We start from the raw sequence: 19593 nt of genomic DNA on the forward strand, positions 1-19593 counted from the left end.
TTGATGCTAAACTGATGTAGTATGCAGCCTTTATGGAGTGAGTGTCATATGTGTGTGTAAAGTAGCACAAAATGGAAAAAAATCAAAGTACAACCTCCTTATACTCGCTGTACTTACATCCCACTGCAAAAAAAACATTGTATTTACAGTAAAATGTAGTTAGTAATTATAATAAAAGGACTTTGTGCTATAAAATCCAAAGAAAACCCAAGAGCCCCGGCTGCATTCTCCACTACAGAACTCAATATTCTCCGGGCCTCCATCATCTGAAATTATCAACATCATAAAAAAAGAAAAAAGGCGAGAAATGACACGGATTACTGCTTGCTGGGGGCACCGGAGAGACGTACTCCAAATTAGTTTTAGCCACAAGTTTTATTTTTATCAATATTAATCTACTTGTGTGATGTAATTTCATGCTACACAGCCTATACGGCGCGGAGGCTAATCCAATCGCCTCATCTCTCGGTCGGGAGGAAAACATCCGGGTCGACAGTTGATTCTCCACGTCGTGATGAATTGTAAATTTATGCAAATGCAAACTTCATCTTAAATGCATAAGTTTGGGCACAATGCATGGGGAAGGAAAAAAAAATAAACAAATAAATAAATCCTCTTGCCAGTGGGCAGAGCCTGGATGCGGGGAACCGATTCCGATGATGATGGTGTCTATCACGCAGGAAAACAGAAAAATCATGCGAGCGTATTTACGTTGTGTCTATTTTCTTGGCATTTACTGAGCGACTTTCTCCCCCGTGATGCAGCTCACCATCAATTACTCACTGACACTTGCCGGCAGCGAAAGCATATACAGACAGCTTAGATTTATGGTCGTGACTGGAATATGAAGCAGGATTTTGTTATGAAATGTGCACTGGGAAATGTTGAAAGCTCAAATGAGAAAGTTGAGAGATTTTCCTGTGATCCCGTTAACGCCGCCAACAATCGAAAATCATGAATCGCCTTTTTTTTCCCCTTTTTCTTTTCTGAAACATTATTAGATTTGGTGGCATCAGAGTTTCAATGCGACGATGATGAGGAAAAAAAAGAACCACGGTGACCTCGGCGTCTGTGTGGATGTATCTCTGGCGGTGGGATTGATTATGGAAATTGTACTATTTTTCAACTGAAATGTAAATGAGTGTGCAGGGTTTAAGACAGCAGCAGAATATAATGCGTTTCCTATAATGACTTCCAGGAGCCTCAAAGCCGGGAATGTGAGATTTATACCGTCATCACCCGTTTCATTGCCGACAGACTGATGGAGATGACTGTGATGTTAGCGGCTGCAGACGCCCGACCCGCGTAGTATATCAGCGTTTCCGCGTTAGCAAATAATCAGGGGCTTTGACATCTTAGTGAGATGGCACAACATCAATCATGCGGTGAAATGGAAAGATGGAGGCTGTTACATGACGGGAACAGACTATAGATCTTGAGCACCATGAGCCTTGCTGGGGTTGTTAATCAACTAATCAGCTGGGTTTCTGACACACGTCCGCGGTACTTACACGGTGTGGGTGAGTTCCTGCGGTCTCTCGGCCTGCTCGGGGAACACAGGATGCGGCGGCTCTCCGATCGGGACGCAGCCCAGAGATTTACTGATGGCGTGGCTCAGCTTTTTGGCCGGAGATTTCTGTAAAGAGAGCGGCGCAAACAGAGGATCAGTCACCTGGTCTGTTTTATCGACTCCTTGTCATTGTGTCGGACCGGTACAAACGGCTTTAAAGCTGCTTCAGGAGGCATTTACATAACTGGGTCAAGTTTGTTTACTGGGTCAAAAGTGTGGATCAGCAGTAGTTTCTGCAGACTCAAGAAGGACTGTAGTTGGTAATGTAATTCAAACTGTGCTACAACCTCTGAAGCATACATCACATTGGATTTATAGGGAAAGTAGAAAAGATTTCCCTTGAGTTTGGCAACGTCAGACAGTTGTAGATGGCTGCATGATTATAGAGAAGGTTTGAAAAGTCATGTCCACTGACAATATGACAATAAAACATCCATTAAATCTGAGTTTAGCCACTTTACATAATCTATTTGGCAGATTTTTATTATTATTGATTTACCCTTTCATGCACGTTTAACTTATAAACTCATCAAGTGCAGCTGTTATAGGACCTGAACATGGTACAAACATACAACAGTGTCTTTAATCATAGTTTCTGATGGTGCTACCGGAACTGTAGTTGAAGATGTGCTTTTAGTTTGAGGACACTGATGATGTGAATTTCAGTGTCCTTTAATCTAAGTCTTATCATGTTGGTCTTGGATACTTAGAACAACTTTCAATACATCCACCCATCATCTATACACCACTTAATCCTCACTAGGGTCATGGGGGGCTGGGGTCTATCCCAGCTGAAGGCAGATTCACCTGGACAGGTCACTAGTCTATCACAGGGCTACACTTAGAGACAGACAACCAAGCACACTCACATTCACACCTACAGACAATTTAGAATCACAGTTAACCTCAACATGTTTTTGGAGAACCAACACTACACAGGGAGAACATGCAAATGCCATGCCGAAAGATCCCAGGCATCCTAACCGGGACACTAACCGGGGCTCTTCTAGCTGTGAAGCAACAGTGCTAACCACCGAGCCACCTTGCAGCCCCAATATTCATTCAAATTAAGTTATAGGACTCTCTTCAACAGTCCTGGAGATGTTTTAAAGACTAAAATCCAGTCAAATTATTTCTGTGACAATTTAGAATCACCAATTAACCTCAACATGTTTTTGGACTGGGCTGCAGGGTGGCGCCGTTGGTAGCACTGTTGCCTCGCAGCAAGAAGGTTGCCGGTTCGCGTCCCGGTGAGGACACCCGGCATCTTTCTGCGTGGAGTCTCCATGTTCTCCCCATGCAGCGTGGGTTCTCTCTGGGTTCTCCGGCTTCCTTCCACAAGGTCCAAAAACATGTTGAGGTTAACTGGTGATTCTAAATGTGTGTGAATGTGAGTGTGCTTGGTTGTCTGTCTCTAAGTGTAGCCCTGTGATAGACTGGTGACCTGTCCAGGGTGTCCCCTGCCTTCACCCTGAGTCAGCTGGGATAGACTCCAGCCCCCCACGACCCTAATGAGGATTAAGCGGAGTATAGATAATGGATGGATGTTTTTGGACTGTGTGGGAGGAAGAACCCGGAGAGAACCCACGCTGCACGGGGAGAACATACAAACTCCACACAGAAAGATCCCGTGTGTCCTCAAACCGGGGACCTACTTGCTAACCACCGATCCACCTTGAAGCCCACTTTCAACACATGTAAAGAGAAATTCTTAGTACATGCTAGAAGGAACAATTCCTTTTAGGTAGAAAAGCATAGCAATCACTGCAGCATGCACCATCATTTAGGAATTTTTTTTTAAAGTTTTCTCCAGATTTAAAGATTTTTATACACCTGCTGTCATGTAGAAATGTCTTTAGAAAGTTAATGGATATTATTTAAAAAGAAGAAGTAGAAGAAAAGTCAAGAAAAGCATTTTTTCGCTGCCAAACTTGCTTCTGAAACCACTGGTAGGTTTCAAAGGGACGTTATTTTTTTAATTTATCAGAGCCAGAATCTGAATCAGAATACAAATGAAAGAAATCATTGAATTTTCAACTTTTCAGCAGTCCTTGAACTAATCATCATGGTGCTCCATTAGAGAAATGAACCATATCTGATCATGAAACTGTGAGTATTTAATCAAGAGACTTTATATTTCATTAAAAACAAATCATCTGCCCTAACCAGGATCCTTTAAAACAAAGAACTTAGTGCAACTATGAGAATATTATTGACTCAGCTGCAACCAGAAGTCATGTGACAAACACTGAGTGATTTTAGGGATGAACTGCAGGATGTGTTTACACAGAGGTAACAGTGGACAAGTATGGAAACCAGCTAAGGATGCAAGAAGTCAAACATCTCTAGTATGTGGAGTAATTATTTATATAACTATAAATTCTAACCAGTTTTTACCTACCTATCCTTTCTGTACATTTTCATTGTTTACGGTGTGTATTTACATGTGTTTTCATGCACTTTTTATTGTTTTTACTGCCTGATATTTTACCTGTATTTTATGTTCTACCTGTCAAAGCACTTTGTGAATTGTTGCTCGTAAAGGTGCTACACAAATAAACTCATTAGTAGTAGTATTATACAGTAAATTAAATACTATAAATGTGTTTTTACCCCCTTTTTTTATGATTGATGGCATTATGACTGTGTCATACAGCACAAGGGACATTTCTGAGCTCTCTGTTTCTAGCCATGGTTGTGCTGTTTCCATAGTTGAGAAGGACTTTGCATTACAGTTAAAAAATAATGGGCCCAGAGTGAGTAAAAATGTGACAGTGAGCAAGAAAACGCTCAGAAATTACTCGGAGTTCAGGAGGTTCAGTGCTGGTTAAAACTGCTAGTCGCTCTTTCTCTTTAAACTGACTTTTTAATAGTGACTTAAATATGCAAACATGCCAATAAAAACTCCCTCTAAGTGTCATATCACAGCAGTCATGGCGAGGCACGGTCATTTATACATTACATTTAAAACAACAGACGCTGAGCCAAAGTGTTTTCCAGGAAAGAAATAATTCAATTTCCTCAACCAGCTTAAATATTACAGTTTGTTATGTAAATTTACTGAAACTCATTTAAATATTAAGGTTAGAAAAAAACACTTTTACAGACTTTGTGCTACGTGACATAAACTATTTCCTAAAAGATATGAGTCACAACTTAGCAAACAAGAAATCTGAGCTTTAAAAAGTGGCGCATCAACCCTTAAAACTTGCAACCGTTGTCCGGATAACTTAAGCACACGGCAACATTTTTCCCAGATTGCATCAGATAAGCCTGACATGCGTAGACGTTGATGTAACATTGCATTAGCTGTACGTTGCATCAGCGACACAAGCATGGTCTGCAAGAGATGCAGTCATCCGGAGCAGGTGTCGGGATCCTTTTTTGTTTTCTATTTAAAAACTGCAGCAACTCCAGGCTTCTGATTACGTTTCAGTCATGAGTGTTGTGCTTGTGTCACGGCTGCAAGGGCTTGTTTTGGAAAAAAGTTTTGAGAGAAACTGTGAAATATGAGTTGACCTTAACTGCTGTATTAATACATACCATGTTTATATTCATATGCTCGTCATCATGGTGAGAAAGGGTTAGAAATGCAAAAATCTAAAGATGAAGCACTTTCTTTGAGCACCAGTGTAGCTAAAGTCAAACAGTACATTGTGTTTCTAGCAAGAAGTAGACGACATATTTGTGGAATATTATGGGTATTATGACTATTTTGGTCTTGCTCTCTGGTATGAATCTTACTAAAGGAAGATTATATTGAGATGCAACATAAATAAAGCTTCTAATCTGACACAAATAAAAAGAGGGGAGTACATATATTCTGCATTCAGAGAGGGGGGACCACACTGAGACTCCTAAACATGCAGCCATTTTTTTCCTGTCACAAGAAGGATGGCTGCCAGTAATACTGCCAACTAATCGGGATGGAGGGAAACGAAAAAGCTGCCAAATGCCAAAAAACAAACATTACAGGAGGTTTTGGAAACCGAGCGGCGTGCGGCAAACAATGTCACAGATGTGACGGAGAATTATACAAATTTAAAACAGAACCACGTCCCAGATTCATCCACCTATGTGAGAAACGTCATGAATGTTTGTGTCACATTAGAGACGGCGTTTTGTGCTTCCTGCACTCAGGCATGTCATTCCAGTCCTGCAGCGACGGGCAGTCATTCTTCTCTGTGCAGAAATCCGAGTGGGATGGGAAATGGATTCGGGATCTGGCGCCTATGACTCCCCTTGTTTCAATTTATAACGTACTGATTGAGCTTCGGGGGGAATGCGGCGACACAGCAAATTCGATCAATACAATTTCATTTGCCAAAATGAGTAAAAACCCCATAAAATCCCTCCTGGATTACTACGAGACGTAAGGAGACGGCTGCTGTGTTGTAAAATCGCTCCACACTCTCAGAGATGATGCTGACTTTGTGTGGAAAAGGGAACAGTGGAATGTAAAAATGAGAGAGATTCAGAGCTTTTTTTCTTACCCAAGACGAGTGCTCCTTCATCTGGTGCTGGTTGCTATGGGGACCATTGGCATGGCCACGCCAGAAGCAGCTTTGACAGAGCTGGTAGCCATGGCACTGTTGGCACCGATACCGGAAACCCATCATGCTCTCACTCCGGCAATAAGAACATTCCACCGGATGGAAGACTGAGTGTCCAAACACGAGGGGAAAAAAAGAGGATTTTCTGTCAGAGCGGTGACGTCTCTACTGTCAGTCACAAAGAAAAGACTCTGTGAGGCAGCAAACCTATAACGAAGTGAATTTACTCAGGAATGAAGTAAACGTTGATATACTTTTAATATCTATTTTATGTCACTTTGTGCTTCTGCTCCACTGCAGTTTAGATGCAAATGTTGTTCTTTTTACTCAATCACATTTATTTGACAGATCTATTCATTACTTTACAAAAAGAGACAATAAAAACCTATAAAAACGTATAAAATGCAACACTTAGTTAAAGATTAATCCACAGTTTGCTAAACTTTTTCCCATTTCAGCCGTCAGTCGTTTGCAGTTCCACCAAAGAGACTTTTCCTGTTTAAACGCCTGTGATGGCTTCATTTAAGTAACTGTTCAGAAGTCTAAGTATTTAAAAAATATCAAATATTTCACAAAAAAATCTGCAAAACATCCAAAACTTGAATGTAAATTTCTGTATGTTTTTCTTAAATCATCTAAGAATCCATAAACTAACAAGCTGTATGTGGAGTAAATGAAACTAGCTTCCAATTGACGATCTATAACAGTAAACTACACATTAATCCATTAACTATGCAACATTAGCAATGCAAAATATAATAAAGCATCAGCCACAGAGAATGTTTTAGTGGAGAGCTGATGCCTTTACTTTTGATCCTTTTATGGGTCATAACTTCAGTATAGAACTTATTTACACCGTTGTGTTGGTGTTTAACTTGAGTAACAGATCAAAATACTTCTTTAACCTGCTGTCTGTTGCCTTATTTCTTTATTTAAAATGATTCTAAATGTTATAAAACTATTTAAACTATACAAAAAATCAACACTCTAGCCAGAACTGTCATTGTTTTTTTATATACATATTTTTTTCTAGTCAGTTTAACAAAGTTCTAATCATAGAAGCTGAATGGTACAACTATTTATCTATTGCTTTACTTAAAGAAAATTTTTTCAGCATTTTGCCTTTTTTTTTTTGACTCAGTATAACTGGGGATAACCAGGCAACCAGCTGTAGATTCTTTTACCTGCAACTCTCTGTGTGCATGTTGACTATTCCAGTATGTGGTGTTAAATATGTTACATATCTACCTGGATCCTGGTAGTTGTGACAGTAAATCTAGTTCAGACAGGACTTTAAACCATTTCTTTTTCTTTTACTTTCGTCCTCGAGGGCCACGATACTGCATGTTTTAGATCAGGGGTGCCCAATCCTGGTCCTCGAGAGCCCCTATCCAGCATGTTTTAGGTGTGTCCCTCTTCCAACACACCTGATTCAGATGATGAGCTCATCATCAAGCTCTGCAGAAACCTGGCAACGATCCTGATCATTTGAATCAGGTGTGCTGGAAGAAGGAAACATCTAAAACAGGGGTGTCGAACTCCGGTCCTCGAGGGCCGCAATCCTGCAAGTTTTAGCTGTTTCCTTCTTCCAACACACTGATTCAAATGATCAGGATCGTTATCAGGCTTCTGCAGAGCTTGATGATGAGCTGATCATCTGAATCAGGTGTGTTGGAAGAAGGAAACATCTAAAACATGCAGGATCGTGGCCCTCGAGGACCAGGACTGCCCACCCCTGCTCTGGAACAATCTGAGCAGGCATGACACAGACAGACAGTCCCTGAGATCACTGGATCCCCCAGCAGAGCCAAATGATTGAACATACTGCAGGACAGTATGAAAATAAGTGATGTACGTACGGCAGATTTATAACAAGGAGGAGGTTGAGGGGGGGCAAGCAACGAAAGCGGCAGTGACGTGGCAGCGACGAGGCAAGCACAGAGCTAAAGAATGAATGAATGAGCCTGGTTATAAGGCGCACCAATAAGCTGAGTAGGTGCATGATTGGGCCCCGTGATGGCCTGACTCCGAGCCTGTCTGAACTAGCACGAAGCTGCATTATGGATCTACTTGTAAGTTTGTTTTGCTGACTTAGTTTGTCATAATTACCTATTTTCTAGCTATTTGAGTGTATTTTTATTTAACAATAGTTCTGACACAGAGCATGAAACTGATGTGCTGCACAGACAGTGTGAGGCTAATGTTCACCTCTTGTTCCCACTTGGGCTTCTTCACACACAATGGAATCAAAATGACGTGGAATTACAACGAAATAGTCGTAATAAAATGCATTAAACGCGACGGGAGGGAAAAAACAAACTACATTTAGCTAAAAATAGCCTTTACCCAGCCCGTAAATTTGTTGTGAAAGATTCTGTCTGTAAATAATTTGATTTCAGGCGGTAATGTGTTCCAGAGTTCAGCGCTGATCGTCCAAATTCAGATGTGCAATGTGCTGTTTTTGCAGTTTTCATTCACAAAGACTCAATTTGTATCTGGATATTTGAGGAAAGAGGCTCTGCAGCTAAACTGTTGATGCATTTGAATTTGAGAAACAAGGAATGAATGAAGCTCGGCAGAAAGCATCTTTTCAGGCTTTTTGTGCATCACTTCCAGAGCCTGATTGTGTGAGGCTGGAAGATGTTGAATCCTTGAGCCCAAACTGGTTCATGACATGAAAAATGAGGCTTTTCTTGCCCAGGCAACTCCAGATCCTGCACTAAATTTGACCCCCAAACTTCAAGAACTTACCATTTTCAACATTAGCAAGTCGGTGCATGAGTGGTAGCCACACGAGACACTGAGGGGGAGGATCTGCCATCAACACATCCAAAAACGTGTTCAGCATGATCTTCTTCTGGATACAAACACATGGATTCAACAAAAGAGTGTAAGTCAACCTTCCTGCAGAGTGAAGACGAAGGTGTGCGGTGCAGTGTCCCGTTCCTACCTGCTGGGGGAAACACGTCCGCACCGAATGCTCCGTGTAGCCGAACGAGGGGCCCTCGAACACAGCCGTGGGGAGCTTCAGCACCTCCCGGAGAAACTGGTCGAACTTAGCAAACACCATGGCTCCGCTTGAGTCCGAGATCTGCGAGAAAATGTCTGAGGGACGGCAAAATGTCAAGCCTTATTCTCAGCCGAAACAGGGCGCAAACTGGCTTTTGACATTTACATGAATGGAAACTATTGATCCTCAGACACTGTGCTCAGCAGAGTTAACACATGTACATTTAAAACGAAGGAATCTCGCTTGTACGTTCCAACAGCGCCCCTGTGTGTTTGATCCAAGCAACTACACAAGTGGAGAACACTGAGCAGACAAGGGCACCAAACTTCTAGAAAATGCATTTAAATGGAAGCTGAACTTACAGCGTAGTTTGTCCACAATTTTGCCTCCACACATGGTTGCCAGCATGGCTTTCATGGAGAAGACGGTCAGCTTCCCGTGGCTTTCGCTGCAAGTGGAAAGAGAGGTGACAGTTCATCAATACAGCACAGCAGTGGTGTCCAAACTGTGGGTCGAGGCCCTGAATGGATGATTTCTAGGAATCAAAACAAACTTAAAAGTTACAGAAAAGACCATATTTTAGCCACAAATGCTACAAAAGCTGAATAAACATACTATATATTTACTCCGTTAATACATTAAGATCACTGCTGAATATCTATTTTTCTACATCTACTAGAATACGTCCTTTATTATTATGTTACTACTTAAAAAAAAAGTCTGTGCACTATTAATACTTCTCTATGAATGTGTGCAGCACCACTGACATGTACAATACTGCTATATTTCTAGTACTTCTGTATATTTTGGTTTATTTCCTATTTTTGTACTATATTCCTTAAATGTTTGCACTTTCCCTTTTGCTGCAAATTTCCCCCACTGTGGGATTATAAAGGCTTATCTTATCCTGTTTATCAAATTACTACAAAATAAAATTACAGTTGTTTGGTTCTTTTGTGCTGTTTTTATGTCTGTTTTTGGATAAACCATTAGTGACACTATTATTTTGGGGATAAAGAAGCTGGAAAGTTTGGGAACTCTTGCAGTAAAGTGACACCATGAACTGAAAATGACACAATGAGTCTTAGAAATTGAATTTATAGTGAACAAAGTGTACATTTCTTGAGAGGATTTGCTGTTAAAGCCATATTTCCTCTGTTATAATCACAGCTTTTGTTCTAGTATTAGCAAACCGTATTATAGTTTACTGTATTCTTCTATTGTTGTCGTGTTCTACAGGAACATTTAAATAAAGCACATTTTAATCTACTTATTAGTGGAGTCTTCATTTAGGATGAGAACTCTGCTGAGATTAAAAATGTAAGAGAATCAGCACCGTACAGCAATGAAACGCATCCGTGCTGCATTCACTTGTCAAAAATCCCGAACTAGCCCTCGACTCACAGATGAACACGGATACGCAGTCGGTATTCGGCGGTTTTATCAGGCCGCCATTCTTCTTAAAATCTTTTCAACTCGCCAAGAGAGAGCAGCTGCTTCATTTTAGATTCATTTAGCTCCTTGCTTCCGAGCAGAGGTAGCAGAGTGCATGAAAGCTCTCCTGCCTAATTCAGTTTGGACCTAAGGGACAGATAGCGAAACCGCTTCCTGTGATCGCGAGTCAGTCATTTCCTACAAAGTTTCCCAGAGATACGGCGGCATGAATAATGAGGGAGCGGGACCAGAATGGCCTCGCAGATAAAAGTAAACCAATTGAATGAGGCCCATGAATGGAGAGGGCAAGCAGCCAATCAATTTGAGCGCACAAGGTACAATAATGAGAGAGTAGCTTTACGGTCAATAATAAACCTCTCTGCTCCGGGATGCACAGCGTCTGGGCCCTCCAGCACTGAGGAGGCATTAAGAGGAGGGATGTACAGTAAAACACTGCCGGGGTTACTCCGGCTGATAGGTGCTTATTTTACACAGCAGCCTTTTTTTCTATCCTTTGTGGATATTTGCACAGTTATAATGTACATGGATTCTCCTTTTAGGGCAGTATGTTTTTAAGATGGAGAGGGATTTTATTTTTGTGATGCTAAAATGCTAAAACTGCATTGTATGTGTCTGTAATTTATTAAAAAGCTATTTTATAGAATTTCCTGGGAGAAAAAAAATACAACTTGTACTATATTTTACACTCATCAGCCACTTTGTTTGGTGCTTTTATTGTGAAATCTGATGCAAAAACAGTTCTGACATAAATTCAATTTTACGATGCTTCTATACTTTAAGTTTTGTTGTCAAAAAGAAGATGATTCTACTTTATCTTTATTATTGTGTAACGGTGTTCCTAATATTTTGCCTCCCTCGTGTATTTTAATTGGATGGACAAAATATCATTAAAACATTATTAAAATAAAAATATTTTAACTCATATTCACTTGTCGAATTCACTCGCAACAATGTGCAACAACACAATTATAACGCCTTTACTATTTATCACACTGTATACTTTCATTTTATTTTCTTATTATAAAGCACATTTTTATATTTTAGGCTTTTACTTTTCTACTTGTGATTATATTTGACGACATATTTTTCTACTTGTGTTAATCTTGCTTTACCTATTTATTTATTTTCTCGACTGCTCAAATTTCTAAGACTTGAACGGAAGCAACTGTAACGAAAGCAATTTGCCTTCAGGGATCAATAAAGTGTTTCTGATTCTGACTCTGATTAGCAACACTTTTAAATGTAATGCAGTCCGGCACACCGCCACCACATTACCCACCTCAAGAACAACAGAAAGCCGACTCGTAAAGTGGCAGGGGAGTGCATAATGATATTAATTACAGCTTAGAATATAAAGACAACTGTTCTGTGACATTCATTTTATTCAAATTTCAAAGTGAGGAAGTCTTCTCAAAGATAAGCCAAAGAGCAGCAGCAAATCCTCACACAGGAGAAAAATAATAGTTTCTGCATAATAAATGGATTCATATTGTAGTTGGCTGGTTAAGTGCATTTCCTTTGAGCTCGTCTGTTAGATAAAACCCAGCACATAAAGTACGAACAATCCCAATAATGAAACAATCTCAGAGAGCCTTATTGGTGTCTAGGGGTTGGATTTTGACTCATGACCTCAATATCTCTAAAATCCTGATCTCGGTGCTGACAGAAGTTAAAAATACACATTTCTGTCTCCCTAATACTTTACCCGCTCCCTGTCCACTGTGCTGATGTGGAGTAAGACTGTATTCTGGATGTAAATATGCAACAGAATAACGAGCTGGCCATGCACGTCCATCTTTAACAAGGCTTCATTAGCTTTAAGTGACGCCATCACCTGACAACACGTGCAGGAAAATGTCTCCAAATCACACAGATTTGACGTCCTGTCTTCATGTCAGACCCAGATTTTCCAAACATTTGGTGCTGTGGATGCAGATTTTTATTGACTTCATGCATTTTATTTAAATAAACTACACAGGCCTGCACAAGCTAAAACTTAATCTTATGTTTACTCTCATTTTTACTAAATTTTGCATGATGTTTTTAAAGAAAAACTCAAGACCTACTACTTATAAATGACTAAATGGATTTTATTTAATTATTACTCTTGGCAGAATTAATTGTATTTATCAATTCATTTATTTATTCACTTATATAAATAGTTTAGTCTACTCAATGTATCGTTTATTACTTTATTTTTATTACTTTATGATTCTGTTTTTAATGAATTTTGACTTCTCTTTCGCCCTTCACCTGTCTATCTCTATTTTAATAACAGATATTTTATTTATTTAATTACTTCATAGTCTTATTACTTATCTGGTCGTTTTATTGCATTTTTATTCCTTTCATCAGTAAAGCACTTTGTTTTACATTTCATTAGCATGAAAAGTGCTACATGAATAAAGTCTGACTGACTGATTGAACACTTCTTAATGTCCATTTATGCTCCACTCTTTTGATGTTTTTGTTGTTTTAATTTTCTTGTAGGCGACGATAAATACCTGAATTAACTTAAATTTGTTTGTTTGTTAGCATTTAAGGTGCTGTATTGATTTCCAGCGAGCAGAAAAATATTTGAATTTACAGAAAATATATATTTTTTTGAGAATGTCAGACTGGCTGCTACATGCTACGATGCACCTATGAACATTTAACCCAACATAAGTGAGTTATCGTCCATGTTTGCTCTGACTTCTGACCAAACAAAGAAGGATTGTGGGAGTCTCCACCTCCAGACTGCCCCTCTGTGTCTCCTACCTGTCATACGTGGCCACCATGAAGTTGAGCAGCAGCCCGATGGACTGCTCCACATTGATCTGGTGGGTGGTGGGCAGCCGCTTGTTGAGCTGGTAGTAGATGGAAGACAGGATGGTCTCCAGCCGCGAGACATTGATCTCGGCGTTGTGGTCCAGTGTGTTGAGCCCGTTGTCACGAAAGGCTTCGATCATGTTCCAGACATCCACCAAATGAACTGTGAGGGGGGGGAGGGAGAAACAGACAGAGTGCAATCAATTAGGTCCATGTTTAAACAAATGATTCGGCTGCTTTCACTGTGTCATGAGAGCTGAATAGAGGAGGAAAATCTTTAGGAATCTACTTACGGTTGCATCTCTTCTGCACAAACCGGAGTTTGCAGGCAGTCCTGTAAGTCGACAGTCTGATAACGTCAAAGTTCTGAGCTCCTGCGAAACAAAAAAACCCAGAAAACCAGTCGTGACAAATCTACTACAAAATGCTCTCAGATGGCAGTTCAATGAAATCAAATGAAAGCTTTCCAAACTGCCTCCGTGTGGGAGGGCTCACACGTGCGAGGGACCACGCATCTCCTGTGCAACTTCCAGCCAGTCAAAGAATCACACGAGCTGACTATAGATAGTGAAAAGAGATTTTCTCTCAGTCGACTCCACTCACTCATTTCCATGAAGAGCTGTCTCTTCTCCACCATGGCCTTGCCTCGTTTGCTGCCTTCCTCGATCATCCTGTGGCACATCAAACAGCAGAGCATGCGGCGTTCAACTCTTCAGACAGCGGCATGCTAATAAATGCATCACACAGCTCCCTTCATTGTCCAAAGTTATTCAGATAAGATACGAGTCATTTACATTCAGCACATGCAGCTGAAGGAAGTGGAGAGATGTAACAGATACATATACGATTTCTGTGGACACAACAAAACGGAACAAGAGTCTGGTGTTCATGTGTGCAATGTTTTATCAATGGAGGAGGGATCTGCTACGTGGTTGGAATAAGTGAATGAAACCCACCGATGAACTCTTGAATCAGAGCGCGCTAACAACGTACAGAACGTTCTCTTATCCTGATAATTCATCCGGTGAATCAAGGACTTTGTTAGTCATCCCAGTAGCTAGTTCCTTTGTGAAACATAAACATGATGTGAAATTAAATCTGTTTAACCCTCTGAACCGCAAAACCTGCAGGCTGGTTGGAAAGGCATGCTATCTTTAAAAATGAAAAAAAAACTAAATGAAACAATTAATCAGAGTCAGACGCGATACAAACAGGAAGAATTGTTAGATTTCCAACTTTCTAAAGGGCCTTGAACTACTCATTTGCATTGTTGTTCTGTTCTGTTGCAAAAATGATCCAAATCTGAGCTAAAAAATCAGGATATTTTATCAAAAATCTATTCTTATTTTAAAATATCGGCAAAAACGAGCCGTTTGCAAAAACCACATTTGGTAAAAAACAAAAAATTCTGTGTATCCTCAGTGCTGCAGAAAAGCCATGAATGACTCAGCTGCAAACAACATACATGTGGCAAAAATTCAGAGATGTTTCAGCTGAACTGCAGGATGTGTTTAAACAGAGCAGATAGTAGACAAGTATGGAAGGTAATTAAAAATTAACTGACGAGTTCGTTGCAAAACCAGATAACTCCATCTTCACAAACCTTCAGAAAACCCCCTTTTCCATCTTCCACCTGAGATAATATCAATCAAACTTAAGTCATCTCTATTTTTGTCATTTCTACTGAGTCAAATCAACTTCAGTTTGATTGATAAGCAAACAAAAAAATATGTTTTCTGAACATCTACAAACATGGAGTTATCTGTTTTTGAAAATCAGCTGTTTAAGTATTAAAATACATAGAGTGTAAAGAGTAAAGGTAAAAAAAAATAAATGAATAACAGAATAAATACAGATTTTTTTCAGTGTTGATAACATGTGGGCATTTAACCAAACGTTGGATGATGATTCCAGCTGTTTCAAAGAATGTCATCTTTCTTCTTTTTTTTCAGATTTACGGCACTATAATCAGTTTTCTCTACACTGAAGACCTTTCTGAGTTCTTTCTTCCTCTAGTCATGCTTGTGCCGTTTCCATCGAGGTGCAGGACTTTATGTTGCAGTGAAAAATGAGCTAATAGTGAATAAAAAATATAACAGGAGCAAATAAACCTGCTCAGGGTTCAGAGGGTTAAAAGCCCACGCTAATAATCAGACTGGACCGGGCACAAAACGAATAAATAATGCTGTTTCTTTATGATTAAGGTCGAAGCAGTAGCTCAACATTATGGGAAATGCCCTCGTTCCCTTCTTGCATATAAATATGTGAGCGAATAAGCTTCCTCATATGAATCTACAGCCAGCAGCTGAAGACTGAAAACGATGGAAACAACACGCTGTGTGACCTCCAAAGCTCCCGTAATTAACTTTTTTTTTTTTTTTTTTTAATCTAATCGGCACAAAAAAAAACAGAACGCAAATATGACCAGTGGTGGTTTTAGGGTGTGCTGGATGGTTTTTTTTTTCTAACTTCCTGGCATCTGCACCTGGCTGATAGATATAATAATATTCCTGCCCGAAAAAGCCCGAAGCTATTCCTTTAAAACATGCTGACAGGACGTATTTAGCGTTACACCGAGCTGCAGGAATAAAAGAAAAGCTGTTTTTGTAATGCTGTTTACTAATCACCAACAATTAGTTGTAATGATTCAGACATCATCCTGGTCCCTCATCTCTTTAATACCAAAAAGAATCCACATCTGTTGAACACTTTGTTGTGCGTCTTCAAAAAGCCTGTTTTTTTTTTTTTTTTTTGCTTTAAGTCATACTTGTGAGAGAAAAATGCTCTTTGAAACACCACAGGTTTCATTCCTTTATTCACTCTTTCTTCAAAAAAGTGTCCTCGGGGCTTTGGATGTTGTGCAACAAGTCAGTTTTTTTTGCTTGAAACGGGTGCATTCGGTTGGTGTGCAGCTCAGAATCAATGGATCTGAATTCATCAAGACGTTATGCGATGCTTGATTCTCGAAGCCACACTGAGGATGGAGGAGCTCTTACCTGCTGCTGCCTGAATGTCAAACAAAGTGAAGCCCTGAACCCTGTGAAGAAGAAGGAGACACAATGACAAATGTTAGTGGACTTTGGAGTTGATGTCGCCGTTGCTCTCAGAGATAAGCTGCTCATGGTTGACTTTTAAATAAGTAATTAACACCTCAGCTCTCTGGCTCCTTCAAGGACTTCATTAACTCTCAATTTGTGCTTTTACTCCCCCCCCTCCTCTCCCCTCCACTCTTTCTTTCTTTCCTTCTTTCTCCTCCTGTACAGAGATATCAGTGAGGCCCGGCTGGGGAGCTCTCCAGCGCCTGTGGTCTCTGCAAATGGTAATTCTCCATGACATCCCGCTCAGCAGCCACTTGCATCCTTGTGGGCTAATGACACCGACTGAGCTGCGAAAGGAGCCGCTTAATGATGACGGACGCGGAGGCACATTACGGCCGGCCAATGACTGATGAGCGCCGGGAGGAATCTCTGGACTGTCCGAGCATCCTTCCCAGAACACGTCTGGATCCCATGCAGGATGCGTTCGCTGACCGGGGGGATCAGCCGGTCAGCAGAGCGTGACCAAACAAGATTCAGGAAGGCTGCTCTCACTACATATAGATAGTTTTATTTCCCATCTACAGAGTCTCTCCTCACACTGATGTTATGACTGAGACTCTTTCCCAGCCAAAAAAAAAAACTTGTGTTTTTAATTGCTGGACTCTCAGCAGCAGATGTTATGATTAAAGCTAATGCTCATTTTTAAAACCAAATCATCCTCTTGCCTTTGTGATTTCCTACAGTTCAAGGTGACACCTTTGCTTTCCTCCCACCAACAACCCAAACTCCCCTTCTGAGAAAAAAAGCTTCTGATAAACCAAACGAACATGTTTTATAAATGATTGATTTTCTGCTTCTTCTTTTTTTTTCTTCTTCTTTTGAGCGCCTGATTGACTCATCCTCAGCTCATATCACCAGCAGCAGATATGGCTGCATTTCAAGGCAGCAATAAACCACTTCAATTATGATTTTTTAAACACAACTGCGGCTCTTTGGAGCAAAAATCGCCAGGGCAAAAATGTCACACATGTAGGGTGCAGAGACACTTTGGATAAAGTCCACCCAATGATATGTTAAATAGAGCACAAGCCAAACTATTTTTGGACATTTTTTTTTTGAGCCTGCTGAGAAAACATTTGCGATGCAGTGGGAGACCCAACAGGCACATGTCAGCAGAATAACACACAATGGTTCATTGTAAATATTCAGCCTGTGAAATTCATGAGTAGGCAACTAAAAGGAATTTTTTCTCAGTGTGTTCGGAGGGAAGAAAATGTAAGCAGAAGTTCTTTTTTTTTTAATGTAAGATAAGGAAGCAAGTTTTCAATAATTCATGACAAAAGGAATCCAACAGCCAGTGTGATGATCACTGTGATAAAACTCTGGATTCATTTGCACACAAACAGTCATTCTGATTCCAATGTTAGACCTCTGTGCTGGAGTCAGTGCATCATTACAGGCCAGCAAAGGTGCATTTTCTGTGTTTTTTCCCCCTCTACTGTAACCGCACCTTCAGCTTCGAGGTAATGACAACATCCTTTGACGCGAGTCAACATAAGGACTCGGTTACTGCAGTATCTCCCCGCCGCTGATATCATTCACTTCTCCGTTTCTACGAGCCTTTAATTCTCACACTGAGCGACTGCAACACTTCAGAAAAAAAAAAAAAAACACTTCTGGAGCCACAAACGCAGCCATATTGCTGATTTAACTGCCTATTTACCTTATTTCCGCAATGGGAATTGTGTGTCGTGATACATTTTTTTCCTCACTCCTTCATCCTCAACAAACAATAGCGATCCAGCATCTTTTTCAAACGGAGCTTCGAGGAGGCAGAGGAGGGAAACTGGCCTTTACCGGAGGAAAATCACGCAGGTTGCGTTTAGAGCATCATCATCCTCCTCCTCGGCGGCAGCAGCAGCAGCAGCAGCAGCATCAGATGGGGAGGATAAGTGGTACAGGGTGAATAAGGGGGATATTTCCTCCGTGATTCACAGCCGCACTCTCACCTTTGATTAAATCCACGCGTGTCTCCGCCGACGTTACAGCTGTCCGGCCGATGAGGAACAGCTCGGACCATCCATCATCAGATTTCCAGCTCCTTCCCCTCCGTCTCATTCAGTCTTGGCAACTGCGGTTGTAGCCGCACACAGAAATGTACGAGCGCCCCGCTACGCTCGGCATCACCAGCGACCCAGCGGCAGAGGACGGCAGAGCGCAGGAGGCGCCGAGATGCCATGCGCGGACACCTACTACACTTTACGCATGTGCGCACGCACGCTGGTTAAAGGCGCACCAGACTACTACTGTTAGTGCTGCTGCTCCCAGTTCTGATCCTCAACACAACAGACTGAAAGCACAAATTTATTTGGATTTAAAGGGAAACGTCAGCATTTTAATGTGGCACAAAAGAGATTGGTCAAAAATGATTCTCAAGATGTCCTGTCAAGCTCCAGAAATACTTGAGCATACATTTCCCATAATGCAAATCAGCAGCATCTTCCCTCCTTCAATAGTTCCTTTTAAGATTAAAGCTGGGGTATGCAAAAATCTGGAAAAGGCAAAAACAACCAAAGCCAGACTGAGAAATAAAGCTCAAAATCGCAACACAAAATTTTTTACTTCAATCAAAATATAATTTGTTAATTTTAAATGACCTTTTTATTAAAAGCTCGGCGAAAACAGGTTTATTGTGAATTAGTCTGATTCACTGGATGTAGGATGCAGGTATAAGAAACCGCTGATGCTGAGTAAAGGTGCACCGGACTGTTCAGCACAGCAGACTGAAAACACACATTTATTTGGATTTAAAGGGAAATGTCAGCATCTTAATGTGTCACAAAAGCAATTCTTCAAACATGATGCTCAAGGTGTCCTGTCAAGCTCCAGAAATACTTGAGCATACATTTCCCATAATGCAAATCAACAGCTCGACAGCATCTTCATTTGGATTTAAAGGGCAACTTGAGCAACTTAATGTGGTGCAAATGAGACAGATGTTGGTCATCAGTGCTGCAGCAGAAATAACTTGTCCTGACTTTTACTGTCGAGTCAGTCAAAGCTCCAGAAACATTTCATCCTACATTTCCCACAATGCATTTCCCTTCTTCTATATTCCCATTTAAGATTAAAGCTGGGGTACGTAGAATTCTGGAA

The 19593-nt window shown here is 40.6% G+C and overlaps 1 protein-coding gene across 1 annotated transcript in view; it reads right to left on the reverse strand.

Annotated features, from left to right (window-relative positions):
- LOC103367132 (dystrobrevin beta-like) overlaps positions 1–18474 on the reverse strand; it is a gene marked incomplete at its 3' end in the record, with an annotated part of 31809 nt that extends 13335 nt beyond the window's left edge. Inside the window, exons 1-10 of the mRNA XM_008295060.1 lie at positions 18447–18474; positions 16396–16436; positions 14003–14070; positions 13693–13773; positions 13349–13562; positions 9496–9581; positions 9074–9228; positions 8875–8980; positions 6064–6230; positions 1512–1636 (exon numbers count right to left, since the gene is read on the reverse strand). Of these exons, the coding sequence (XP_008293282.1) occupies positions 1512–1636; positions 6064–6230; positions 8875–8980; positions 9074–9228; positions 9496–9581; positions 13349–13562; positions 13693–13773; positions 14003–14069 (1001 nt within the window). The remainder of the gene's footprint in view (positions 1–1511; positions 1637–6063; positions 6231–8874; positions 8981–9073; positions 9229–9495; positions 9582–13348; positions 13563–13692; positions 13774–14002; positions 14071–16395; positions 16437–18446) is intronic.
- Between the last annotated feature and the right edge of the window lie 1119 nt (positions 18475–19593).

The sequence above is a fragment of the Stegastes partitus genome, unplaced genomic scaffold (assembly GCF_000690725.1).
Source record: "Stegastes partitus isolate 25-593 unplaced genomic scaffold, Stegastes_partitus-1.0.2 Scaffold1017, whole genome shotgun sequence".
NCBI lineage: Eukaryota > Metazoa > Chordata > Actinopteri > Pomacentridae > Stegastes > Stegastes partitus.